The sequence below is a fragment of the Thalassophryne amazonica genome, chromosome 18, assembly GCF_902500255.1.
Source record: "Thalassophryne amazonica chromosome 18, fThaAma1.1, whole genome shotgun sequence".
NCBI classification, from domain to species: Eukaryota; Metazoa; Chordata; class Actinopteri; order Batrachoidiformes; family Batrachoididae; genus Thalassophryne; species Thalassophryne amazonica.
Genome location: NC_047120.1, coordinates 949,917 through 977,757, shown reverse-complemented (window position 1 = coordinate 977,757; position 27,841 = coordinate 949,917). Strand labels below are relative to the sequence as shown.

General features: G+C 42.6%; 1 protein-coding gene across 1 annotated transcript in view; it reads right to left on the bottom strand.

The window, feature by feature from the left end:
* The window catches only part of LOC117531544 (putative uncharacterized protein DDB_G0271606), a 336,411-nt gene that overhangs the window by 228,126 nt on the left and 80,444 nt on the right, over positions 1–27,841 (bottom strand). The window contains exon 2 of the mRNA XM_034194664.1: positions 6,755–6,991. Within this exon, the coding sequence (XP_034050555.1) occupies positions 6,755–6,991 (237 nt within the window). The remainder of the gene's footprint in view (positions 1–6,754; positions 6,992–27,841) is intronic.

Genomic DNA, 27,841 nt, shown 5'->3' with positions numbered 1-27,841 from the left:
TTTGTTTTTTTACTTACATGTGAGTTTTGCCATTATTTCTTTAAGTGAGTTATTATTAAAAGGCCTTTATCACGCAACATCAATGTTTGAGCTTGTAACAATGTTATGATGTTATATTCTCGTCAAAAACATACCTGGAGTAGTGTTTTATTTTATTTTGCACATACGAGGTCTGTTAGAAAAGAATCCGACCTTTTTATTTTTTGCAAAAACTATATGGTTTTGAATCATGTGTGATTGCATCAGCCAAGCTTGAACCTTCATGTGCATGCGTGAGTTTTTTCACGCCTGTCGGTTGCATCATTCGCCTGTGAGCACGCCTTGTGGGGGGAGTGGTCCAGCCTCCTCGACAGATTTTCACTGTCAGGAAATTGGCTGATCGACTGCCGCTTTACTGCATCAAAATTTTTTCAGAAACTGTGAGACAGCCAGGTGGTAACCATTCGGAAAATTCAAATGGCTTTGAGGGACAATTTTATGGGGATTACACAGATTAAGGAGTGCTCCAGCCGGTTTAAAGACCGCCCACAGCTGCTGAGAGCACGCCGCGGTCCGAGCGCCAATCTACAGGCTCAAACCCCGCTGAAACAACCAGATCATTTCCAACATGAAGGCTTTGTTGATCCGGGACGTCGTCTGACTTACACAAAAATGGCAGGAGACGTGGACATCAGTACTTTTTCAGCACATTCCACTATTACAGGAGTTTTTTCATGGAAAGAAAAGCGGATGATGCGCCACCGTGCCACTCATGGCGCGGCACAAAACCACCTCCGTGCTGGTCTCACAGGACGGCTTTGAGATGGCTGTTGGTGGGTTTTCAGTCGTGTGACTAACAGAAATTGTGGATGAGCCTGGACATGCCAGAACATGTCCTGTGAGGCTTCTTCACGGCGTTGCTTTGTGCCATGCGGCACCACCGCGACTCGCAAAATTCCTCCTCTCCTCTTTCCATCACAAAAACTCCTGTAACAGTGGAATGTGCCATTCATTTCCAAACTGGACGCTGTGTTGATCCGGGACGTTCTCTGACTAGCACAGGAATTGCAGAAGACATGGACATCAGCACTTTTTCGGCACATTGAGACAGACGCGTGGTGGTGTTCTCTTCTTTTAAATGACTCATTTCTTGTTCCTGGTCTGTGATCATTCCTTCATCAGCAGGTGTTATCTGTAGTTTCAACATGTCCCTCAACTGCTGGCCTTCAGACATGTTTGTAGAAAGAAACACACAATGAAAGAGACCAAGTGGAGGAAAGACTAAAAACATGCCGACTTAATCATCTGCCATTTCTCAACCCTTGATCCCAGAGATCACCTGACATGCAAGTTTTCCTTACTGTACCTGCTGAGATATTTGGAAAATTCAGATGGCTTTCGTGAAGATCTTATGGGGATCACACAGATTAAGGAGCATTACAACTGGATTAAAGACGGCCCACAGCGGCGGAGGGCGCGCCGCGCTCCGAGCGGCGATCGACAGGCTGAAACGACCAGATCATTTCCAAAGTGAACGCTTTGTTGATCTGGGATGTCGTGTGACTACCACAGAAATGGCAACATTACCTTTTTTTGCCTTCTTGCTCTCGGCAGAGACGGTCGCATTTTTCTCTTCTCCCTCCCTCCTTATCTTTCCTGCGTCTGTGGCGTGTTGTCTGTGAGGCTGCCAGCTTTGCTCTTGTGGAAACAGCAAAAATGGATCTGTTAAAGTGGTCTCTGAACGCAATTGACACTATTTTTTCTACAAGACACTCGGGAGCGGAGGACCCGACCTGTCCTGCCGGGACACATGTGATGGGTTACGTGATGGACAGTTGGAGGAAATGGCAGGTCATGTGCCTTTACACGCTGTCTGTGGAGGATGTCGAAGATGTGTATATATTTGGCACGGTGGTGACCGGGTTCCTGCTGTGTGGTGCGGGCATAGCGCTGGTTTACCGGAAAATTAAAAAAGTGGAAGCGGCAATAATTGGCCCATCCAGGCTGCCCCACATGATTGATTCGATTGGAAGGGCAGTGTCAGCTCAGTTGGCGGGTGTTAACCGCGTGTTGGATACCATCTCTGGAAGAATGGCTGCGCTGTAAAACCGCATTGATCGTCAGTAATGACCACATCTCCTCTCCTAATTCAGATGTATTGAAAGCCACTCTGTCTCAGACTGTGGAATCTTTCAGGCGTCTGCTAATCTGGATTTTCATTCGGCTTCCCAAAACACAGCTGCACTTCAAGGCCGCTGTGATAAAAACCTCCTGGAGAAGAACAACACTTACGCCTCAATCCCTGGTCTTCCCCCGCCTCAGCTTCTCCAGCTGTGACGTTGACTGTGGACAGTGGACTGTTCAGGGCTGGGCCCCTCCCCCATCCAGATTGGACGAACAAGGCCGCTGATGGCGCCAAAAGGCTGCCGCCGGAGTGTTCTGTCTGATAACTGGACTCTTACAAATCTCGGTCATCGTCTCTCATCCTGTTATTGTGTGTGATCATTGTGCTGATGGGTTTTTTTCCTTCATTGCTGCTGCATGATTCAATGCAGCAGCTATGAAGGTTTTTCCTTCCCAAATTTTACCGTGTGTGCTTTTTATGTGTGTTCATGTACCGGGCCGGCTTATGTGTGTGGTGTGTTATGTGTGTGTCGTCTGTCGTCATGAGGCCGGTCTTGGTTTGCTCAGCCCTGCTGTTGACCATAAGGCAGGGATAGACATCTGGATCTGGTCCCCGGGCGCCTAAAGGCAACTTCTGCTCCTAACTGGCAATTAGGATGGGTTAAATGCAGTAGACATTTCATAGTGCAGGGAACATGTTCCTTTGTGCATATGACAATAAAATTCTCTTGAATCTTGAAAGAGAGCTGGACATAGCATTTTTTTCGGCACATTCCACTGTTACAGGAGTTTTTGTCATGAAAAGACGTGAGGAATTCGCTACGGAGCCGCTAATGGCGCGAGACAAAAGCACCTCCGTGTTGGTCTCACAGGACATGTCCTAACATGCCCAGCTCTTGCACCATTCGGAAGATTCAGACTTCTTTTGGTGGCTTTTCAGTCATGTGACTATCCGAGAAATTGTGGACGAGCAGGACATGCCACAACATGTCCTGTGAGTCTTCATCACGGCGTTGTTTTTTGTCCTGCGCCATTAACGGCTCCATCCCGACGCGCGAATTCCTCCGCACGTCTTTTCATGACAAAAATTCCTGTAACAGTGTAATGTGCCGAAAAAGTGCTATGTCAAGCTGTCTTGCCATTTCTCTGGTAGTCACACGACGTCCCGGATCAACAAAGCATTCACTTTGGAAATGATCTGGTCGTTCCAGCCTGTCGATCACCGCTCGGAGCGCGGCGCGCCCTCCACCGCTGTGGGCCGTCTTTAATCCAGTTGTAATGCTCCTTAATCTGTGTGATCCCCATAAAATCTTCACCAAAAGCCATCTGAATTTTCCAAATGGTTTCCACCTGGCTGTCTCACAGTTTCTGAAAACATTTTGATGCAGTAAAGCGGCAGTCAATCAGCTAATTTCCTGACAATGAAAATCCGCCGAGGAGGCTGGACTACTCCTCCCACAAGGCGTGCTCACAGGCGAATGATGCAACCGACAGGCGTGAAAAAACTCACGCATGCGCACGAAGGTTCAAGCTTGGCTGATGCAATCACACATGATTCAAATCCATATAGTTTTTGCAAAAAATAAAAAGGTCGGATTCTTTTCTAACAGACCTCGTACATACGTCACCGACACACCACAAAGAGATTTCCCTCAGGTTTCACCCGATTATGAGCATTTTTAGATGTCGACAGAAACTATCTCAACCACTGACAACATATTACAGCAAGAGTCCACAGAAGTATTTTAAAGGCCTGACTAAAGTGTGATATGTGATCTTTAATGATATATTTCCATGAACAAAGACACAAATGTGCAGTTTACTGCATTTTATTTTTTTCTTGTGTAAAACCACAGCTGAGATGTGGTTTGACCGAAACAAAGTGTCATTAAAATTAAATAAAACAGGGATGAAGTGGAGGTTTAACAGTCACTAGGTGTTCACAAGAAACAGTTACTTATTTCTATATTTATTTATTTATGTTCACTGTTAGTTGGTTTTATCTTTTCTGTTGTTTTGTTTCATCAGGTTCTTTTTGTCTGTTTCTGTAAAATTGTATTGTAGCATAATTAGTTATTATTACTATTGTTGTTCTTGCTATTATTATTGTTATTAATATGTAAATAAAAATAAAGACATTTGACTCTTTTACAACAAATGCTGAGCCATTAATTATTGTCCAGAAAACAAATGCACACAAACGTGTTGAGATGCAAACAGCTTAATGCTAACTTTAACATTGAAAATGCCACAGACATGCTAACATGTTCGCATCGGTCACGTTTTTAAGTTTTAAAATACATCTATCAACTGTTTCAGAAGACCATAACAGATCGGTTTAACATAAAAATGGTAAATACTTACTCAGACATATTCTCTTTAGGGTTTCAGGGGGGAAAAAATTAAGATAAAGCAAAATAAAACAAAGAATCAACGAAGCAGTGCTTCACTGGTTCAAATCAAATCCACACCCTGCTCTACTTGTAGAAGGTCTACCAATGTTCCCACGAAGACAGGGAAGAGAAGAACCATGGCTCATGGCAAGCAGCAAACAGAGTGGAGAGGAGTGAAAATTCACAGCCCCTTCCTCTGCGGTGCAGCGCCATCCACGATAACATTGCTGCTACTTTGATTATCTCAGAATGGGATGTTGCTTTGACAGTGAGCATATCATATTTCGGCGCATGACACCACGTGTGCGCGCATGTGTGGTTAAATTTTCCAAATGATGGAAATCTGTCATGGTGACGGAGAACTTTAACCCATGCCCTATGTACCAGCCCGGGCTTTGCGTTCTCAGGGTGCAGGACTACTTTGTGTCCCTAGGGTGAATAAAACGTACAGTTCACAGAGCTTTCTCTTATCGTGCACCTGCTTTGTGGAATAATCTCCCTGCTGCAATCAAACAGATTCTGTAGAGACTTTCAAGTCCAGACTGAAGACGCACTTATTTTCCCTTTCGTACGGCTAGCATACTGGCAGAGTATGTTACTATACTTCCTACCCTTTAAAATTCATTTTATTAGTTAACAGAGCAGCGATCACCTTAATATTAATTCTTGTTTTTCTTGTTACTAAATGCTGACAAATTATACTGTATTTGTTGTCTTTCTGCTGCGGCTCCATCCAGAGATGGGAGGGGTGTCTTCTTCTGCAGGCCTCCCATCCTGTGCACCAGCATGGAATTCCAAATTTCCTGTATACTGGTATTGTAAAATGTGTCAGTAGCATGGCCCAAGCAGAGGGTTAAACCTTTGAGTCTGGTCTGCTTGAGGTTTCTTCCTCATTATCACCAGAGGGAGTTTTTCCTTACCACTGTCACCTGTGTTCTTGCTCTAGGGGTTGGTAAGGTTAGACCTTACTTGTGTGAAGTGCCTTGAGGTAACTTTGTTGTTATTTGGCGCCATATAAATTAAATAAACTGAAGCTGAATTGACACAATCATCCAAATTAAACATTTAAAGCACAATTTGCAGCGAGAGACGGTTTCCCTCAAGTAAACTGAGCTATTGACTGCCCACATATTGCTATAAATGCAGCACCACACGATGAATTTGTTTTTGTTGAAAGGAAACTTTTTCATTCCATCAATGTTCAAATCATACTTTATGCACAAATGCGTTGGGTTGGGAATAGGCTAGAAGCTGGCATGGTGCACAACAGGGGGATGTTTAGTGAGGAAATAAGACTGCCCCTCCCTGAGCCTGGTTCTGCTGGAGGTTTCTTCCTGTTAAAAGGGAGTTTTTCCTTCCCACTGTAGCCAAGTGCTTGCTCACAGGGGGTCGTTTTGACCGTTGGGGTTTTACATAATTATTGTATGGCCTTGCCTTACAATATAAAGCGCCTTGGGGCAACTGTTTGTTGTGATTTGGCGCTATATAAAAAAATTAAAGAAGTAAAGAAGAAATAGTCTATTTGTGTAATTAGTCTGAATGAAAACCTGTGCAGGCACATTTGGGCATGTGGGCATTCAAATATGCTTTTATTATTCATGTCTTTTTCTTGATGGTGAAACTAGAGCTGCTGAGCTTCTTAACAGCCCCCCGATTGTCTCCCTGTGTTCAGTATTTGTCAATAAACAAATGTAATCTTGTGAATGTCACACTGTCAGTCGGCGTACCTCATTTTTTAATACTTGAGTGTGTGTGTGCTGCTCTGAGCTCAGAGGGGCATCTCACACACACACACGTTTTTTTTACCGGTTCACGTTTATTTCATTTGACATCGTACAAAAATAAACTATCCCTGCGTGTCATCTGTAGCTCCACTCTGTGTACTTTCATTTCTGTGTTCATGTTGACTGATCTGACGGACAGGGGATTCCCAGCTCCCAGGGCCAATTTACATGCATTTGCACATTTTTAGGGGTGTGAAAATGTGCTTGAATTCATGCATATGCAGACTTTGATACATCTGGATATTTTTATAATTATGCCACTTTCTGGGTTTTGGAGTGCACATGTTTCAGTAGAAAATCCACACGTCTTTGTACATGAGGCCTCAAATGTTGACGCAATGCATCCTGGGTCAATTTTTTCCTGTATGTGGTCGGGAGAATTCGTTTTCCATATTCAGAGTAATTAAATAGTTTCATAGCAGTGGAACACCTGCTCCAACTAACAGATGTTTCAGAGTTTTGATCAATTCATACCTGAGTTTTGAAGAACCTGTGATGACTGTGGTATTTCATCATCATTTTCAGTCTTCACAGGGACACGAGCAAAACGGAACTTGGTTTTCTCAGTGTCCAGCCAGTGAAGCTGCTGTCCCTCGTTACTTGTCCAGACTTCCTCTTGTTCCTGTTTAACGTCATTCTGGTTGACACTCAGATTCAACTCCTGCTGTTCAGGGAGCATTTCTTCTTTAATCACCAACTGCTGCAACATGTCTGCAAGGAAGCAAATGATATGAAGAACAACATTTGTCAGAGTGAAGACAAACCAGCAGCACTGTCACCATGAAGTTACTGTACTGATGGAACTGATACTGTGGAATAACACATCAAGCCTCCTTGGTTCAGATTTTTTTTTTCACATTCTTGATCTGGACCCAGATGATGCTTTCACAGAACTCAGAGGTTCAGTCCAGTTGAAGAAATGCTTGATACTTGTTAAAGTTTGATCATCATCACCTTATTTGTAAAAAAAAAAGTACAAATGTGCCACAAACAATCACAGCTGAGTGCAGTCTGCTGCGAGCTGCACTTTGTCTGGTCAACTACATCATGTGTATTTGCATATGGATGGACAACAACACAATGGCATACAAGTCAAACACTAAAAAATGTGTTTTGAGTGAACACTCAAACCTTGTAGGGTCGATAACACATTTGTGATTTAAAATGATTTATAACAAACACCATGCACAGTTTTTCAAACACAACCATAGAGATGAGGACAAATTTATTAGCTCCCATTAAATTTAACAATTTCTTACAAAATTTTCCCCAAGTGCTTTTTTAACAAAACAAGGAAATTTCAACAGCATTTAAGATAAAATCAACTTTATTGATCCTGAATTAAATTATTTTGCCAGAGTACAAAAACAGGAAACAATTAGGGCTGAAACGATTCATCGAATAACTTGAATAATTTGATTACAAAAAAATGTTTGAGGCAAATTCTGTGCCTCAAAACTTTGTTTAACCTTGTAGTACATATGCCAGGCCAGTGTGTGGCACTGTAACGTCCCCAGAAAAAAAAGAAAACAGAAGAAGACTAGAGCATAAGAGCTAATCAAATTAGCAACGATAGCTACACCTTCCCAACGCGACACACAGAGTAAAAAATAGCCTTTTAAGAGAAAGAGAGTCCACATTGATAATCTGAAATTGTCAGGTTTTAGCCCTGGACCTGTCCAGAATCTGGTTTTGTCCCCCAGTCTCCGTCCATTTCCCTGTCCTGGTCCTTCTGTTTAGCTCTGAATGTTTATTTTCTGTTTCTTCCACTTTGGTCTTGGTTTTATGATCTGTTACACTTCAGCCATGTTAAGTTCTGTTCTAGTTTAGTCTCTGCTTTTTATTTAGTCATACTGTGTTATCACATTAGGTTTTGAGGATTATCTGTTACACTTCAGCCACTTATTGAGTTCTGTTCTAGTTTAGTCTTCATCCTTTACTTTCTGGTTATTCAGTCACTGTCTTGAGCACATTTGTAAATCAGGGTTTTCTGTACTCTCCTGCCACATGTTGAGTTCTCATCTAGTTTAGATCCAGCCTTTAATTTTCTGTTCTGTTTCTGCCTTTGTTTATTCGGTTTCCCACATTTGTATTCTAGGTATCATTATTTCCTAATTGTTTAACATTTGTTCTGTCACTGTCATATTCCTCTTTTTCCTGCTTTTGTCTGACACGCCCACCTGTCACTCCACTCGTGTCTCACTCAGCCACGCCTTCTTTCCTGCACCTCATCACACCCTGATTATCCTCTGCTTTTAAACCCCTTGTCTTCCACAGCTCACTGCTAGTTCATTGTGCATTCTGCCTCGTTCCAAGCCACCTGTACCCTGCCATAGTCTCTGTTATTGCCGTTCTCGACCTCTGCTTGTCCTTGACCACGTTTTTGCCTGAGCCTGTTAACCTGCTTCTCTGTGCCTGAACCCTGCTTGTTTTTGACTACGTTTTTGCCTCCTCTCATACACCTGTTTGCTCGTGCTGGAACTCCGCTTGTCACTGACCATGCCGCCGCCTCAAGATTGTCTGTACTGCCGCCTGCCTGTTTGTGACCCTGTGTATCAACCTGAACCTGTTTTTTGGATAAAGCCTTTTTCTTAACCCACATCTGAGTCATGCATTTGTGTCCATCCGCCCGCTGTGCCTCGCCACCTCAGTCCCTGACAGAAATAGACCTACTGCAAAGTAAAGCAGTGTGTTTGTCTGTTTTTAAAATACACACGGTCCGCTCTACATGGGGAGTGACTACTCGCCCGGCGGCCGTCTCTCTGCCCGGTGTGAGCGGAGCCCCTTACACAGCTACAGCTCTGTTCACAGCCACACTGACAAAGTTTCTGAAAGAAGATCCTGTCAGCACAAGTCCACTCTTTCTTCTGTGTTTTGCTCAGTCACACTGAGTGTTTCGATTTTAAATTTTCGCTTTTTTGGCCAACACACAACGCTTCACAAACACTGTAACTTAAATAAAATAAAATAAAAAACTGACGTTGAGGCTTGCATGTTCAACCTCCAGCTGAAATACATCTGCTGAATCGTAAAGAAAGAGGAATTAAAAAAAAAAAAAATCACGCAGGGACCCAGTCCACCAACATTTTAAAAAAATTAATTAAAAAATTTTTTAAATGGTTGATAAAACAAAACAGAAAGACACAGCTCATCGCCATTTCAGCAAAATGTCAAGACTTTGCCGCAGCGACACTGTGCCACTGCTGAGTAGGGAGACCCTGGACTATTGATGATGTTTAAAAATGCAAAAGTACTTTTTATTGGATTACTCCATTAATGGTAAGTGGGTTTGGACAAGTCTTTCATCTTCTGAAGTCCACCACAAGCTCAGTCATCTTAGATACATTGAGCTGCAGGTGGTCGAGTCCACACCACTCCACAAACCTGTCCACCACACCCCTGTACTCAGCCTCCTGGTCACTGCCGATGCAGCCCACAATGGTAGAGTCATGCAAAAACATCTGCAGGTAGCAGGATTGAGACCAGAACCTGAATTCTGAGGTGTAGAGTGAGAACAGGAAGGGAGACAGAACAGTCCCCTGTCGTGCCCCTGTGCTGTTCATGATGGTGTCAGACATAATATCTTGCAGCCTCACATACTGTGGGCGCCCTCTGAGGCACCGCTGGACTGATAGCATTGCACACCGGGCATTTGCCCTCTGGCCTGATGGCCTACTGGCCTGCAGATTTTTTATTTATTTATTTTTTTTTTTATGAAGTAAAGTGAGCTGTGAGCTTTTCATCCGCGTTTTTTTTTTTTTTTGTAGCAGCTACGACTCATCGTCACCTCAGCATCCTCAGCAGTGATGGTGATGGGAGAGGATGGAGAGAGCCCCGGTTGAGAAGGGGGCAGGAGCAAGTAGGGATGTCAAGGACAATGTATAGTAGGGGCCGAGCTGGAAGCTGATGGAGGATTATCATCAATATCCCTGGTGGAAGTCACTGAGGTAATCAAAACAACTCTGCAGTGGCAAGGCCTTGGTGGTTGATGAGATCTGTCCAAAAATGCTGAAGGCTCTGGGTGTGGCAAGACCGTCCTGGATGACACGTCTCTTCAACATTGTGCTGAGGTGTGGCACAGTGCCAAACTGGGGTGGTGGTCCCTATATTTAAAAAAGGGGACCAGAGAGTGTGTGCCAATTACAGAGGCATCACACGACTCAGCCTCCCTAGTCAAGTCTACTCCAGAGTGCTGGAATGAAGGGTTCGGCCGATAGTCGAACCTCTGACTGAAGAGGAACAATGAGGGTTCCATCCTAGTTGTGGAACAACTGACAAGCTCTTCACTCACAAGGATCCTGGAGGGTGCCTGGGAGTATGCCCATCCAGTCTACATGAGTTCTGTGGACTTGGAGAAGGCATCTGATCAGGTACACCGGGAGATACTGTGGGAGGTGCTGCGGGAGTATGGAGTGAGGGGATCCCTTCTCTGTACTCACAAAGTGAGAACTGTGTTCGGGAGCTTGGGAGTAAGTCAGACTCATTTCCGGTGGGGGTTGGCTTCCGCCAGAGCTGCGCCATGTCACCAAGCTTGTTTTTGATTTTCATGGACAGGATATAGAGGTGTTGTCGGGGGGAGGAGGGTGTCCAGTTTGGTGGGCTCAGGGCCGCATCACTGCTTTTTGCAGACGATGTGGTCCTGTTGGCTTCATCAGCCTGTAACCTCCAACACTCACTGGATTGGTTCACAGCTGAGTGGGAACCGGCTGGGATGAGGATCAGCACCTCTAAATGCGAGGCCATGGTTCTCCGTAGGAAACAGACTGATTGCCTACACAGGGTAGGGAATGCAGTCTTACCCCAAGTGAAGGAGTTCAAGTACCTCAAGGTCTTTTTCACGAGTGAGGAGACAATGGAGCATGAGACTGGCCGGTGAATCGGCACAGCAGGGGTGGTATTGCATTCACTCTACCGTACTGTTGTGATGAAAAGGGAGCTGAGCCAAAAGGTGAAGCTTTTGATCTACTGGTCAATCTTCATTCCTACTCTCACCTATGGTCATATGGGTTGGGTCAGGACCAAAATAACTAGATCACGGATACAAGTGGTGAAAATGGGCTTCCTTAGGAAGGTGGCTGGTGTCTGCCTTAAGCTCCTTTCACACCGGGGCTGCTCCCAGTTGCTTCCTGTGGTGTCATGACGATGCAGGAATTTCTGCATCAGGTGCGCACAGCAGGGGGCAGAGGAGGTGAGAATGCAGCCTGCAGGTTCTCTGCACAGAGAAGTCAGAGTGCACAGTTTGGCTGCACACAGACTGTGCACTCTGACTTCTCTTCTTCTTGCTGTTGTGCTGAGCTGCAGGGCTGCACTCTGAGTTCTGTTATAGTTTATCTTTCCTCCCTTGACCGCGAGATGCGCGTGCATGTACCGTCAAGCAAATGCGGAGATGTCTGGAGTTCTACTTGATGTTGACATGTCCTGTCTCAGGACGTATGTCCTTTTTTTTTTAACTGTGATGTGAGAGTTTGAGCAGAGAACAAGGAACTAATGCCTGCAGCCAGATTTCTTTTTTTTCTTTTAATTGTTCACATGTGCGCGCGTGAACGAACATCCATGAGTGGACTAGAGATGTCCTGACTTTTTACTGGATATTTCTGACAATCAGTCTGCATATTGTTTTCTGTGGTCTTTTTTTTCAGCCTGTAATTTTTACTGCTTTAAGAACACGGTATAAAAACAATCCTGCGTGATTTATACTGCGGGAACAATGGAACACAGCAGGAATCATAAATTGGCTGCCGGGTAACACCTCTTTGCCCGACTTGCGCTGAAACCACTTCCTTTCTGCGTCGAGCACAGAATGCCAAAAAAATTAAACAGGTTTAATTTTTCAGGACCGACTTGCTTCCTCCTTCGCACCCCTCGCGCTGTTGTGGCGCCAAGCTGCATCGTCTCGGCACTGAGTTGCTTCCAAGCGGCATCGTCATGATGACGCACGGCGCAACTGGGAGCAACCAGGAGCACCCCCGGTGTGAAAGAGGCTTTAGAGATGAGGTGAGAAGCTTGGTCATCCGTGGGGAACTCGGAGTAGAGCAGCTGCTCCTTTACGTTGAAAGGAGCCAGCTGAGGTGGTTTGGACATCTGGTAAGGATGCTCCCTGGGCACCTCCCTAGGGAGGTGTTCCAAGCACGTCCATCTGGGAGGAGACCCCAGGAAAGACCCAGTGTGGAGAGATTTTCTCTCTGACTGGGGGATCCCGAGGCATTCTCAGGCCAGTGTCTCCACACTGGCCTGAGAATGCCTCGGAATCCCCCAGTCAGATGGGGTCAATGTGGCTCGGGAAAGAGAAGTCTGGGGTCCCCTGCTGGAGCTGTTGCGCCAGTGACCCGATAAGCGGTTGAAGATGAGTGATCATCAACAACGCTCACGCAAAAACTCTGGATTAACACTGAAGGATTTTGATGGAAATTTTTTCCCTTTCAATGGACTGAATCTGTGTTCGACTGTCTTCAGCTGAGCTCTAGGGATGGGTATTGATAAGATTTTATCAATATCGAAACCATTATCAATTCCGTTTATCGATCCAATTCCTTATTGACTCCCTTATCGATACCGCTTGTGAATTTTCTGTGTACTAAAAAAAAGGCTTGACAGGTTTTCTACGTCAACAACATTTTATTGAGTCTTAAAAGTAAATAAATATGAAATTGGTCACTGGATCCTTAAACTCTGGTGGATCCTTGATCTCTGGGCATAAATAGAAAAAAACAAAATCTGTATTTTTTGTCAAAAACATTTCATGTCAGACATTATTGGCATGAATGTCTTTCCATACATCTGAGGTGACCTCTTGCAGCTGGCTGTGCTGCACGTCAGGATGTAATTCATGAAGAATGCAGGACGACTCATTTTGGGAGGAAAAAAAACGTTTTAGTGGATTGTAGTTCATTGTCTGGATTACAACGTTTGGAAAGAGGTGTCATTTTATTTAAAGCGGCGATTGACTTTGTTATTAATTCTGACCGGACTCTGTCTCGGCAGAGAGCCACGCAGTGTTTGGAGCTGTTCCAATGAAATGAAGCACCAGTGCTTCATTGGTTCACGCTTCAAAGTGGAGTCGCGCTGCAGAAAGGGTTGATTACAGAGCCACTGCAGGGTCTGTAACCAAAGTAGAGGAATGATCATTTTCCTGACAAACACCCTGAAAAACAACGGCCGCTCTGAAGGACCAATAAGGGAGTCGTTAAGCAAAAAGATTATTGATATCCGTGGATCGAATCATTTCTTAATGACACCCGAAAAGAACCAGTTCTCGATACCTAACCCTACTGAGCTCTGAGCTGCATTTCATAGTGTTTCACAGCCTCAGGACACTGAAGCAGCTGACTTTTCAGCACACATTTTCAGCAACAATTCAGTTCATTTTTTGGAAAATCCGTGCTCGAAGGCACAGACAATTTGAACCCGAGAGCTGGCCAGAAATTTGCCGCTACCCACGGCTAAGAACACTGCGGAAGAGAGCTCTCTCAAACAGCTCAGCTTCAGAAACCTCCCCCTCCCCTCCTCACGCTCGACAGCAAACAAAGCAGACAGAAAATGTTGTAGGTTGTATCGGTATTTTTCGATACTTGAATTACGTTGGTATTGGAAGCTGATACAGATATTGGATTGGCTCAGTAGCATTCTTTGGTGTACCTCAAGTTTGTGTATCAAGTACTGGACCGTAAATACGGACATGCCACTGGAAAAGTATTAGTTTTAAGGAAGTAGACTAGTCAAAGTATGGTCCAAGAAACTTAAAAAATGCAATTTTTGCCCATGACAAGGTGCTCTGATTGTTTCTTCAGTTGTGTCTCTACACTGAACATGTGTTAAGCTCTGAAACTTCACATGTTAATACTTCAGACAGTACCCTTTAAAATGGTATATTACATATTTCAAGGTACTTCATTTTCTATCCTGTGGTGGACAAAATCTGTACATGTTCTCACGCCACGAGCCCTTGTTATTAAGTTATATTGTTATTTACCAAAGGTTATTGGTGAAATTTCAGCTTAACATGAATGTTCATTTTTAAATTTGTTTGGAAAAGTTAGAGCAGCACAGTGGCTCAGTGGTTAGCACTGTTACCACACAAGAAGGTCATGGGATCGCATCCCACCCGGGACCTTTCTGTGTGGAGTTTGCATGTTCTCCCCATGTTTGTGTGAGTTCCCTCCAAGAGTTTGGGCTTCCTCCCACATTCAAAGACATGCAGGTGTGATGAATTGTAAACTTTAAATTGTCTGTACTCGTAGGTGTGAATGTGTCCGTCTGTCAGAGTGTGTGGTCCTGTGATAGACAGCTGTCCTGTCCAGGGTGAAGCCCACCTCACACACTATGACTGCTGGGATAGGCTCCAGCCTCCACATCACTTCAGTGGAATAAACAAGTCCCGAACATGAATGGATGAAAGAATTTGAGAAATAAGGCAGCTAGCCTCAGCTGAGCAATTTCATTTACACAGAATTTTCATTTTCAGCAACACGGATTCTTTAAAGTGTAGTTGATACCAAAAAATGTGGACAAATAATCACTAAAATGATGAAATGTTGATATTTTAAAAAATCCTGAACAATAAAAGACGATGATATGTGCGCAGGTGAAAGACAAACTACAGCTGTCTGAAGCCTGCACTCTATTTCAGCCCTCAGCCGTGGCCATATTATTGCTACGTCATCACCAGAACGGCACCTGCTGATTCAAGCCCAAATAAATTGTAAACACAGCATTAGTCGAGCTGTTTTCAAACTATTTTTTTTTCTAGTGTGGAACTTTTTTTTTTTAAATCCAGTCTGAAGGTGTTTCTGAAGCAGCTGTGGGACACAGAATTTATGGTTTAGAGACTTATTTAGATGACAATAAAGTTTGAAGGAAAAACTTCACCATTCTGTGTTCTGAACTCTGCCAATATGGTCACTGTTGTCAGACTGATTATAAAATAAGTAAATAAATAAATAATGCTGGAGATTTCGGCATGGGCGAAGGTGATAAACTTTTTTTTTTTTCCTTAGAAACAATTTCAAATCTGAAAAACGACAATAAATATTGTTTTCCTTCTGGAACACATCATTATTAATAAATATTAAAACCATTCACACGAGAAGTAATTATATAGTCTTACCTGTCCATTTCAGTGAGATCACCTTTAAACTTATCCACCTTCACAATCAATCAATCAATCAATTTTTTTATATAGCGCCAAATCACAACAAACAGTTGCCCCAAGGCGCTTTATATTGTAAGGCAAGGCCAAAATTCACAGAGAAACTCACAGTAACGACCAGGTGGACGATAGATAAACAAATAAAACTGGTTTTTGGGACTTCCAATTTGGATGGACAAGACTAAGAGTCAAGCTTTCAAATGAATTAAAGCTCTGTCTGGGTTTTTGATTAATTAATAAGCTGGAATGGAAGATTGCTGCTAATCCTCCGCCTCGGCCCGTGCTACGAGCATTCTGACAGTTAGTGTGACTCGGGGGTGTTGATTCATTTAAACTAACATATTCATCCTGCTGTAACCAGGTTTCTGTAAGGCAGAATAAATCAATATGTTGATCAATTATTATATCATTTACCAACAGGGACTTAGAAGAGAGAGACCTAATGTTTAATAGACCACATTTAACTGTTTTAGTCTGTGGTGCAGTTGAAGGTGCTATATTTTTTCTTTTTGAATTTTTATGCTTAAATAGATTTTTGCTGGTTATTGGTAGTCTGGGAGCAGGCACCGTCTCTACGGGGATGGGGTAATGAGGGGATGGCAGGGGGAGAGAAGCTGCAGAGAGGTGTGTAAGACTACAACTCTGCTTCCTGGTCCCAACCCTGGATAGTCACGGTTTGGAGGATTTAAGAAAATTGGCCAGATTTCTAGAAATGAGAGCTGCTCCATCCAAAGTGGGATGGATGCCGTCTCTCCTAACAAGACCAGGTTTTCCCCAGAAGCTTTGCCAATTATCTATGAAGCCCACCTCATTTTTTGGACACCACTCAGACAGCCAGCAATTCAAGGAGAACATGCGGCTAAACATGTCACTCCCGGTCTGATTGGGGAGGGGCCCAGAGAAAACTACAGAGTCCGACATTGTTTTTGCAAAGTTACACACCGATTTAATGTTAATTTTACTGACCTCCGATTGGCGTAACCGGGTGTCATTACTGCCGACGTGAATTACAATCTTACCAAATTTACGCTTAGCCTTAGCCAGCAGTTTCAAATTTCCTTCAATGTCGCCTGCTCTGGCCCCCGGAAGACAATTGACTATGGTTGCTGGTGTCGCTAACTTCACATTTCGCAAAACAGAGTCGCCAATAACCAGAGTTTGATCCTCGGCGGGTGTGTCGTCGAGTGGGGAAAAAACGGTTAGAGATGTGAACGGGTTGGCGGTGTACACAGGGCTTCTGTTTAGGGCTACGCTTCCTCCTCACAGTCACCCAGTCAGCCTGCTTTCCCGGCTGCTCGGGATCTGCCAGGGGGTAACTAACGGCGGCTAAGCTACCTTGGTCCGCACCGACTACAGGGGCCTGGCTAGCTGTAGAATTTTCCACGGTGCGGAGCCGAGTCTCCAATTCGCCCAGCCTGGCCTCCAAAGCTACAAATAAGCTACACTTATTACAAGTACCGTTACTGCTAAAGGAGGCCGAGGAATAACTAAACATTTCACACCCAGAGCAGAAAAGTGCGGGAGAGACAGGAGAAGCCGCCATGCTAAATCGGCTAAGAGCTAGTAGCTACGCTAAGCTAGCGGATTCCTAAAAACACGCAAAGTGAATAATGTGTAAATAATTTAGAGGTGATTCAGCAGAAGGAGTGCTTTAGTTAAGGCACGTAAAGATTACACTGGGAAACAAATCGTAATCTAGATAACTAGATCAATCTAACTGCGCAGATTAAACAGCTAACAGATACAGAAAAACACCGCTGTGCTCCGGAACAGGAAGTGATACAATACCGCAGTGAGAGCCAACCACCAGTAGAGGCAGTCAGGTAACATGTCTGGTGTCTAATCATGGTGTCTAATCAGCATCTTGATATGGCACACCTGTGAGGTGGGATGGATTATCTCAGCAAAGGAGAAGTGCTCACTATCACAGATTTAGACTGGTTTGTCAACAATATTTGAGGGAAATGGTGATAGTGTGTATGTGGAAAAAGTTTTAGATCTTTGAGTTCATCTCATACAAAATGGGAGCAAAACCAAAAGTGTTGTGTTTATATTTTTGTTGAGTGTACATTACAATTTGTCTAAGAAAATCATTTCCAAATGACAAACAAGCAAAGCTGAAAATCACAACAAAATATAGACATTGGAGCCTAAAGCTGAACTTCTAATACCTGTCTACTCCAAATTATTCATGGTAAAAATTTGATATTTCATATAATTTAATATGTTAATACACAACATAATCAATTTTTATCTATTGTTAAAAACAGTGTGCTTATGTCACAAAGTAGACAGCCAGCCATATCAGAAGTTGAATGCGTGAAAAAATATTGCTCTGTGTAAAAAAATCTCTAAAGATTGTCATCTTAGCTCAATGAAAATCATATCTTTCTATTGCCAAATATATGTCAATTGTATTTAGATTCCTGCGTCTCCTTTATTTTTTGCAATTATTTTTTTTTTTACAAAGACCTTCACCGTGGTGCAGTAGAGGTAATTTTTAAACATGTAGTGTATGTCATGAGAGTTTAAATCTATTTCAGAAATAGAAATATCTGTCAAATAACGCATATCAAACTTGTTTCATGTTTGCAATCCGATTTTGTTTTTATTTAATATTTATTAATTAAAGCAAATAGGCTGCACCGTTCCAACCAAGTGATCAAACTGATATATATATTGATAAGTATTTTGTTCAGCTAGAAACAGTCTTTTATTGTGTTATGAGAGTTTATATTTTTTGACTTCTATGTAAGTAAAATGTAACTCAGTAATTGAGCCACGTGATATGACAAAGTCCTGAGTTTGAGAGGTTCTCTAGACCAGCAACTATCTACCCACCTAAATTACTATAAATTGTACAAAACAGAAACACTGAGCTTCAAAACGCAGCACCCTGATAACCAGTTAGAATCAGAAAACTTAATTTATCCTGAAGGAAACCACTGATGTTCCAACTGCACAGATAAACAGAGATACAAGTTGACATGAAGAACAGGAGACTGGATAAGAAAAATAACCATCATAAGTTCATCAGCTTCTCTCTTTTTGCTCAGGTTCACCACAGCAGATATGATATGTATCTGCATGATGATTTGGCACAGGTTTTACACCAGATACCCGTCCTGACCAGTGATGCCAGTAACACGTTACTTAGTAAGGCGAAGTTAGCGTGAAAAGGTCGACTCTAATCTGACCACTTTTTTCCATTAACAAGTAATCTAACACGTTAATCTTTCCAAATCAGTAATCAGATTAAAATTACTTCTCCAAGTCACTGTACATTCATGTTATTTTTGCATTGTGAGTCGATCTTAGCATCAAAACTCCTGTGGACAGGGAAAGGTCGGAGTTCAGCTGAACTGCCAACTTCACACTCTTTCAGCAAGCTGCGAGCGTTTCCATCTGCGGTTTTGTGTAGCAGCTCCGAGTTGAAAAAACAGTTGTCTCTGAAAGTGTAGTGACAGCAGCACATCTGCACTGAGCTTTACAAAGACATTTTTCAACTTTTTCTTTAAAACTTGTGCGCTGTGTGTGTGTCGTTACTAAAAACAGCTGAAGACCCACGGCGCATCATCAAATAATGCTAATACTCTTTTTTCCATCCAAATGCACCTGAAGTCTCTTTCTGAGGACGACATAAGGAACACTGATAAAACTTTCCTACTTGTCAATCTGTTTGTGCTTTCGCCATAAATACAAGTTACCAATTCTTCCTGCTCAGATGCCAATCCAGGGACAAATCCAGCTGGAAAGGGGGTGTGTGGCAGCTGTTGAAAGTAACTAATGATCACTGACTGTCAGTTCAAACATCTTATTTTATCAACATCTTATGGACATTAATATCATCTCTCTCTCTAATCAGCTGGTTATAACAGGTATGTAATGCCCCGGTCACACCGCGATGGCTGAATGAAGGATAAAAATTCAAGTCCTCCAGAAAAGGTGGACGAAACATCCTGCACCTTTCCCATCACGGAAAAATCTGCAAATCAAGAGCGCAACAAGGAATGAAATGAAACCAAAACTAACCTTGACCTCAACGCTTTCAATCACGTGACCAACGGCAGCCATAAAGTCGCAGCCAGCCTTTTCCTCATTTCCACAGTACTTGAAGGTGCGAGATTTGTTTGTCTTCACATTCTGAGTTGTTGTGGAGTGTCTGTACTTGTCCTGACAAGCAGTGATGCCGGTCACGGCAGCACACCTGCACTGAGCTTATTTTTACGTTCCCCTCCCCTTTATTTGACGCTGAGCTGCTCTGTGTGTCTTCACAAAAACAGCTGATCTGCAATGTGTTAACCTTTTCCAGTGAAATGCACCTAAAGTCTTTCTGAGGATGACATGACATGGGGGGGGGGGGGTGAATGTAGGGACACTGCCTCCCACAACACCACGAGAATTAAGGTCCACTTTTTTTTTTACTATTAATACTACTTATAACAACAATAATTTCAACAAAATATTTAGAGAGAATATAAATGTTAGAAAAATGTTAAAGAATAGTTACATTTTTAAACAATAAAGATTAGAAATTGCAAGTTTGACAGTTACAGTGCTGTCAACAGTTAAATATGAGGCAGAGAAAGATGTCTTTTTTTTTTTTTTTAATAAAGCAAGTGTTTATGTTCATTGAAGTCAAGAAAGCGTGACTATAAAGTGAGTACTGGCAAAATACATAGCTTATACCTCTAATTTCCTGCTTTTAAATTCAGATAAAACTGAAGTTATTGTACTTGGCCCCACAAATCTTATAAACATGGTGTCTAACCAGATCCTTACTCTGGATGGCATTACCCTGACCTCTAATAATACTGTGAGAAATCTTGGAGTCATTTTTGATCAGGATATGTCCTTCAATGCGCATATTAAGCAAATATGTAGGACTGCTTTTTTACATTTGCGCAATATCTCTAAAATTAGAAAGGTCTTGTCTCAGAGTGATGCTGAAAAACTAATTCATGCATTTATTTCCTCTAGGCTGGACTATTGTAATTCATTATTATCAGATTGTCCTAAACGTTCCCTGAAAAGCCTTCAGTTAATTCAAAATGCTGCAGCTAGAGTACTGACGGGGACTAGAAGGAGAGAGCATATCTCACCCATATTGGCCTCTCTTCATTGGCTTCCTGTTAATTCTAGAATAGAATTTAAAATTCTTCTTCTTACTTATAAGGTTTTGAATAATCAGGTCCCATCTTATCTTAGGGACCTCTTAGTACCATATCACCCCAATAGAGCGCTTCGCTCTCAGACTGCAGGCTTACTTGTAGTTCCTAGGGTTTGTAAGAGTAGAATGGGAGGCAGAGCCTTCAGCTTTCAGGCTCCTCTCCTGTGGAACCAGCTCCCAATTCAGATCAGGGAGACAGACACCCTCTCTACTTTTAAGATTAGGCTTAAAACTTTCCTTTTTGCTAAAGCTTATAATTAGGGCTGGATCAGGTGACCCTGAACCATCCCTTAGTTATGCTGCTATAGATTTAGACTGCTGGGGGGTTCCCATGATGCACTGAGTGTTTCTTTCTCTTTTTGCTCTGTATGCACCACTCTGCATTTAATCATTAGTGATCGATCTCTGCTCCCCTCCACAGCATGTCTTTTTCCTGGTTCTCTCCCTCAGCCCCAACCAGTCCCAGCAGAATCAATCAATCAATCAACTTTTTTCTTATATAGCACCAAATCACAACAAACAGTTGCCCCAAGGCGCTCCACACTGCAAGGCAAGGCCATACAATAACCATGAAAAACCCCAACGGTCAAAACGACCCCCTATGAGCAAGCACTTGGCCACAGTGGGAAGGAAAAACTCCCTTTTAACAGGAAGAAACCTCCAGCAGAACCAGGCTCAGGGAGGGGCAGTCTTCTGCTGAGACTGGTTGGGGCTGAGGGAAAGAACCAGGAGAAAGACATGCCGAGAAGGGGGGCAGAGATCGATCACTAATGATTAAATGCAGAGTGATGCACACGGAGCAAAAAAAGAAAGAAACAGTGCATCATGGGAACCCCCCCACAGTCTACGTCTAAAGCAACATAACCAAGGGATGGTCCAGGGTCACCCGATCCAGCCCTAACTATAAGCCTTAGCGAAAAGGAAAGTTTTAAGTCTAATCTTAAAAGTAGAGAGGGTATCTGTCTCCCTGATCTGAATTGGGAGCTGGTTCCACAGGAGAGGAGCCTGAAAGCTGAAGGCTCTGCCTCCCATTCTACTCTTACAAACCCTAGGAACTACAAGCAAGCCCGCAGTCTGAGAGCGAAGCGCTCTAATGGGGTAATATGGTACTACGAGGTCCCTAAGATAAGATGGGACCTGATTATTCAAAACCTTATAAGTAAGAAGAAGAATTTTAAATTCTATTCTAGAATTAACAGGAAGCCAATGAAGAGAGGCCAACACGGGTGAGATATGTTCGCTCCTGCTAGTCCCCGTCAGTACTCTAGCTGCAGCATTCTGAACCAACTGAAGGCTTTTTAGGGAACTTTTAGGACAACCTGATAATAATGAATTACAATAGTCCAGCCTAGAGGAAATAAATGCATGAATTAGTTTTTCAGCATCACTCTGAGACAAGACCTTTCTGATTTTAGAGATATTGCGTAAATGCAAAAAGGCAGTCCTACATATTTGTTTAATATGCGCTTTGAATGACATATCCTGATCAAAAATAACTCCAAGATTTCTCACAGTATTACTAGAGATCAGGGAAATGCCATCCAGAGTAACGATCTGGTAAGACACCATGCTTCTAAGATTTGTGGGGCCAAGTACAATAACTTCAGTTTTATCTGAGTTTAAAAGCAGGAAATTAGAGGTCATCCATGTCTTTATGTCTGTAAGACAATCCTGCAGTTTAGCTAATTGGTGTGTATCCTCTGGCTTCATGGATAGATAAAGCTGGGTATCATCTGCATAGCAATGAAAATTTAAGCAATACCGTCTAATAATACTGCCCAAGGGAAGCATGTATAAAGTGAATAAAATTGGTCCTAGCACAGAACCTTGTGGAACTCCATAATTAACTTTAGTCTGTGAAGAAGATTCCCCATTTACATGAACAAACTGTAATCTATTAGACAAATATGATTCAAACCACCGCAGCGCAGTGCCTTTAATACCTATGACATGCTCTAATCTCTGTAATAAAATTTTATGGTCAACAGTATCAAAAGCAGCACTGAGGTCCAACAGAACAAGCACAGAGATAAGTCCACTGTCCGAAGCCATAAGAAGATCATTTGTAACCTTCACTAATGCTGTTTCTGTACTATGATGAATTCTAAAACCTGACTGAAACTCTTCAAATAGACCATTCCTCTGCAGGTGATCAGTTAGCTGTTTTACAACTACCCTCTCAAGAATCTTTGAGAGAAAAGGAAGGTTGGAGATTGGCCTATAATTAGCTAAGATAGCTGGGTCAAGTGATGGCTTTTTAAGTAATGGTTTAATTACTGCCACCTTAAAGGCCTGTGGTACATAACCAACTAACAAAGATAGATTGATCATATTTAAGATTGAAGCATTAAATAATGGTAGGACTTCCTTGAGCAGCCTGGCAGGAATGGGGTCTAATAAGCATGTTGATGGTTTGGATGAAGTAACTAATGAAAATAACTCAGACAGAACAATCGGAGAGAAAGCGTCTAACCAAATACCGGCATCACTGAAAGCAGCCAAAGATAACGATACATCTTTGGGATGGTTATGAGTAATTTTTTCTCTAATAGTCAAAATTTTGTTAGCAAAGAAAGTCATGAAGTCATCACTAGTTAAAGTTAATGGAATACTCAGCTCAATAGAGCTCTGACTCTTTGTCAGCCTGGCTACAGTGCTGAAAAGAAACCTGGGGTTGTTCTTATTTTCTTCAATTAGTGATGAGTAGAAAGATGTCCTAGCTTTACGGAGGGCTTTCTTATAGAGCAACAAACTCTTTTTCCAGGCTAAGTGAAGATCTTCTAAATTACTGAGACGCCATTTCCTCTCCAACTTACGGGTTATCTGCTTTAAGCTACGAGTTTGTGAGTTATACCACGGAGTCAGACACTTCTGATTTAAAGCTCTCTTTTTCAGAGGAGCTACAGCATCCAAAGTTGTCTTCAATGAGGATGTAAAACTATTGACGAGATACTCTAGCTCCCTTACAGAGTTTAGGTAGCTACTCTGCTCTGTGTTGGTATATGACATTAGAGAACATAAAGAAGGAATCATATCCTTAAACCTAGTTACAGCGCTTTCTGAAAGACTTCTAGTGTAATGAAACTTATTCCCCACTGCAGGGTAGTCCATCAGGGTAAATGTAAATGTTATTAAAAAATGATCAGACAGAAGGGAGTTTTCAGGGAATACTGTTAAGTCTTCTATTTCCATACCATAAGTCAGAACAAGATCTAAAATATGATTAAAGTGGTGGGTGGACTCATTTACTTTTTGAGCAAAGCCGATAGAGTCTAATAATAGATTAAATGCAGTGTTGAGGCTGTCATTCTCAGCATCTGTGTGGATGTTAAAATCGCCCACTATAATTATCTTATCTGAGCTAAGCACTAAGTCAGACAAAAGGTCTGAAAATTCACAGAGAAACTCACAGTAACGACCAGGTGGACGATAGATAATAACAAATAAAACTGTTTTTTGGGACTTCCAATTTGGATGGACAAGACTAAGAGACAAGCTTTCAAATGAATTAAAGCTCTGTCTAGGTTTTTGATTAATTAATAAGCTGGAATGAAAGATTGCTGCTAATCCTCCGCCTCGGCCCGTGCTACGAGCATTCTGACAGTTAGTGTGACTTGGGGGTGTTGACTCATTTAAACTAACATATTCATCCTGCTGTAACCAAGTTTCTGTTAGGCAGAATAAATCAATATGTTGATCAATTATTATATCATTTACCAACAGGGACTTAGAAGAAAGAGACCTAATGTTTAATAGACCACATTTAACTGTTTTAGTCTGTGGTGCAGTTGAAGGTGCTATATTATTTTTTCTTTTTGAATTTTTATGCTTAAATAGATTTTTACTGGTTATTGGTGGTCTGGGAGCAGGCACCGTCTCTACGGGGATGGGGTAATGAGGGGATGGCAGGGGGAGAGAAGCTGCAGAGAGGTGTATAAGACCACAGCTCTGCCTCCTGGTCCCAACCCTGGATAGTCACAGTTTGGAGGATCCAAAAAAAAATTGGCCAGATTTCTAGAAATGAGAGCTGCTCCCTCTAAAGTGGGATGGATGCCGTCTCTCCTAACAAGACCAGGTTTTCCCCAGAAGCTTTGCCAATTATCAATGAAGCCCACCTCATTTTTTGGACACCACTCAGACAGCCAGCAATTCAAGGAGAACATGCGGCTAAACATGTCACTCCCGGTCTGATTGGGGAGGGGCCCAGAGAAAACAACAGAGTCCGACATTGTTTTTGCAAAGTTGCACACCGATTTAATGTTAATTTTAGTGACCTCTGATTGGCGTAACCGAGTGTCATTACTGCCGACGTGAATTACAATCTTACCAAATTTACGCTTAGCCTTAGCCAGCAATTTCAAATTTCCTTCAATGTCGCCTGCTCTGGCCCCCGGAAGACAATTGACAATGGTTGCTGGTGTCGCTAACTTCACATTTCTCAAAACAGAGTCGCCAATAACCAGAGTTTGATCCTCGGCGGGTGTGTCGTCGAGTGGGGAAAAACGGTTAGAGATGTGAACGGGTTGACGGTGTACACAGGGCTTCTGTTTAGGGCTACGCTTCCTCCTCACAGTCACCCAGTCAGCCTGCTTTCCCGACTGCCCGGGATCTGCCAGGGGGGAACTAACGGCGGCTAAGCTACCTTGGTCCGCACCGACTACAGGGGCCTGGCTAGCTGTAGAATTTTCCACGGTGCGGAGCCGAGTCTCCAATTCGCCCAGCCTGGCCTCCAAAGCTACGAATAAGCTGCACTTATTACAAGTACCGTTACTGCTAAAGGAGGCCGAGGAATAACTAAACATTTCACACCCAGAGCAGAAAAGTGCGGGAGAGACAGGAGAAGCCGCCATGCTAATCGGCTAAGAGCTAGTAGCTACGCTAAGCTAGCGGATTCCCAAAAACACACAAAGTGAATAATGTGCAAATAATCCAGAGGTGATTCAGCAGAAGGAGTGCCCCAATCCAAACAGGCCATGAAGCAGCACAGGCAATGCACGACAACGGTGCTAAAATAAAATAAAAATTAAAAAAAATAAAAACGAAAGCATTAGCAAGCTAGTTAGCCTGCCAACGCTAATGAAAGTTAGCTGATAAAAGTGCTCCGTCGGAAGACTGCCCCTCCCTGAGCCTGGTTCTGCTGGAGGTTTCTTCCTGTTAAAAGGGAGTTTTTCCTTTCCACTGTTGCCAAGTGCTTGCTCACAGGGGGTCGTTTTGACCGTTGGGGTTTTTCTGTAATTATTGTATGGCCTTGCCTTACAATATAAAGTGCCTTGGGGCAACTGTTTGTTGTGATTTGGCGCTATATAAATAAAACTGATTTGATTTTGGTTTTCATGTTGAGGAGGCAGAGGGGTGTCGTCGGCAGCTGCTGACAGTAACGAGTAATCTGACTTAGTTACTTCTAAATATGAGTAATCAGAAAAGTAACTGAGTTACTTTTTCAAGGAGTAATCAGTAAGTGGATTATTTTTTCAAAGTAACTGTGGCAACACTGACGAATATCTGTAATGTCATTTATGATGACTCTTTTTTGTTTTTTTTTACTGGTTTTTATATTTGCATTTCATCAAGGTCTCCCAGTCTGAAGGCAGCCAAAGCCACTGCCAAGAAGCCGAGGGCCCCAGACAAGACTTCATGCTGTCTGAAGGAGGAGAAAAAGTCATGTTTGAGTGGCTTGAGGGAACAGAAGAGGTTTGGAACACAAAGAAGGCTGGTTATCAAAAACATGATGTCAAACAGGGACTTTACGAGGCCCAGGCCAAAGTTATGAACAAGAGTGGTGAGAATAATATAACAAGTTGATCCTTTTGTATTTTCACTTTGTCTGACATGATTTAAGCCCCAAAAATATATTCTATAATATTTAGACTTTAAAAACAAAAAAATTAACTCCTTTTTACTTACAGTATTTTAAGTTGTCTCTACTTGCAGCTAAACATCTGATTAGTGTTGGTGTCACAGACACTCTTAAACCACCCAAAGTCATCAGGAAGGACAAAGGGAAGTCAGGGGACGGACATGATGACGACAACAACTGGTCAGACAGGCAACGCTTCATAATGGCGTCCATGAAATTCATAGGTAGGGTAGTTCATCATCGGCCGAAACCAGTCAGAAGTGTAAGTTCAAATATTACTTATTACATTAATTAATTCCATTTTTTTTTTTTTTTTTTTTTATACTTCCCATAAAACTTACCTTTGTTTCTGATTTTGTCTTTTCAGGTGGAGGCTATTATCCTTGAGCATTCAGGCAACTTGGATGCTGCAATTTTTTTTTAATCTGGCCCGGGATTGGGATGGGACAGGAATTTTTCTGTGGGAGTGTGACTCCCGTGTCACCCTCTAGTTCGTAGCATCTTCTTGCAAGATGCTGTGACAGGAAACATTAGGTAACGAACATCGCATTGATTAATACACCTTTTGAAGAATATATTGAACAGAATGTCTTTTCTAAAACCTCCAAAACCGGGCCAGATATCAGGGAAAGCGCCAGTCACATGCAAAGCATCAACCCCTGAAAGTGTAGAAGCTTCAAAGAAGAGGTATGAAGAGAAAGGAAGAGAGAGGAAGTTTGTGAGTAGCTGGACACAGGATTATCCGTGGCTGGGGCACAAGGAAGAGGACAACACAATATACTGCCATGTTTGTCGGGATTTTCCTTCAATTGCGGACCAGTAAATCATTTTTAAATATTGAAATAAAAGAATTTGATTTGCCTTACAGAGTTGAAGTCAATTTAATCGTAATCCAAATTTTGGATTAGATTACGATTAGATTATGTAATCTAATCTGTTTTTTCCATTTAATCCAAATTTTTGGATTAAAATTTGATTAAAATTCACAATCTTACAAAAGTGCCTTCTATATACAAGTTGGTACGTTGTCAGCTCAATTCAAGCCAACTTGTCGCATCTCAGTCCCTTCACACAACAAAGCCAACCCTTGCAGGTTTCTCAAAACAGGGTGACAGCACAATTACCATGTAAACACATCTCAGTTGAAGACAATACCATCTTTCCACCTATCTATCAGCAAACTCAACAGAAGAGGCCCAGCCCACCTCCCCTGATGTCTCCCAGCCCACCAAGAAGTCATCGACTACTTGCATGAACCCCTGTTGTGCATGGACAAGGATCCACTCTCCTAGTGGAAGGTCAATGAGGGCAGGTATCCACACCTGGCCAAGGTAGCCCAGAGATACTTGTGCATCCCTGCCACATCAGCTCCAGTGGAGAGGGTTTTCT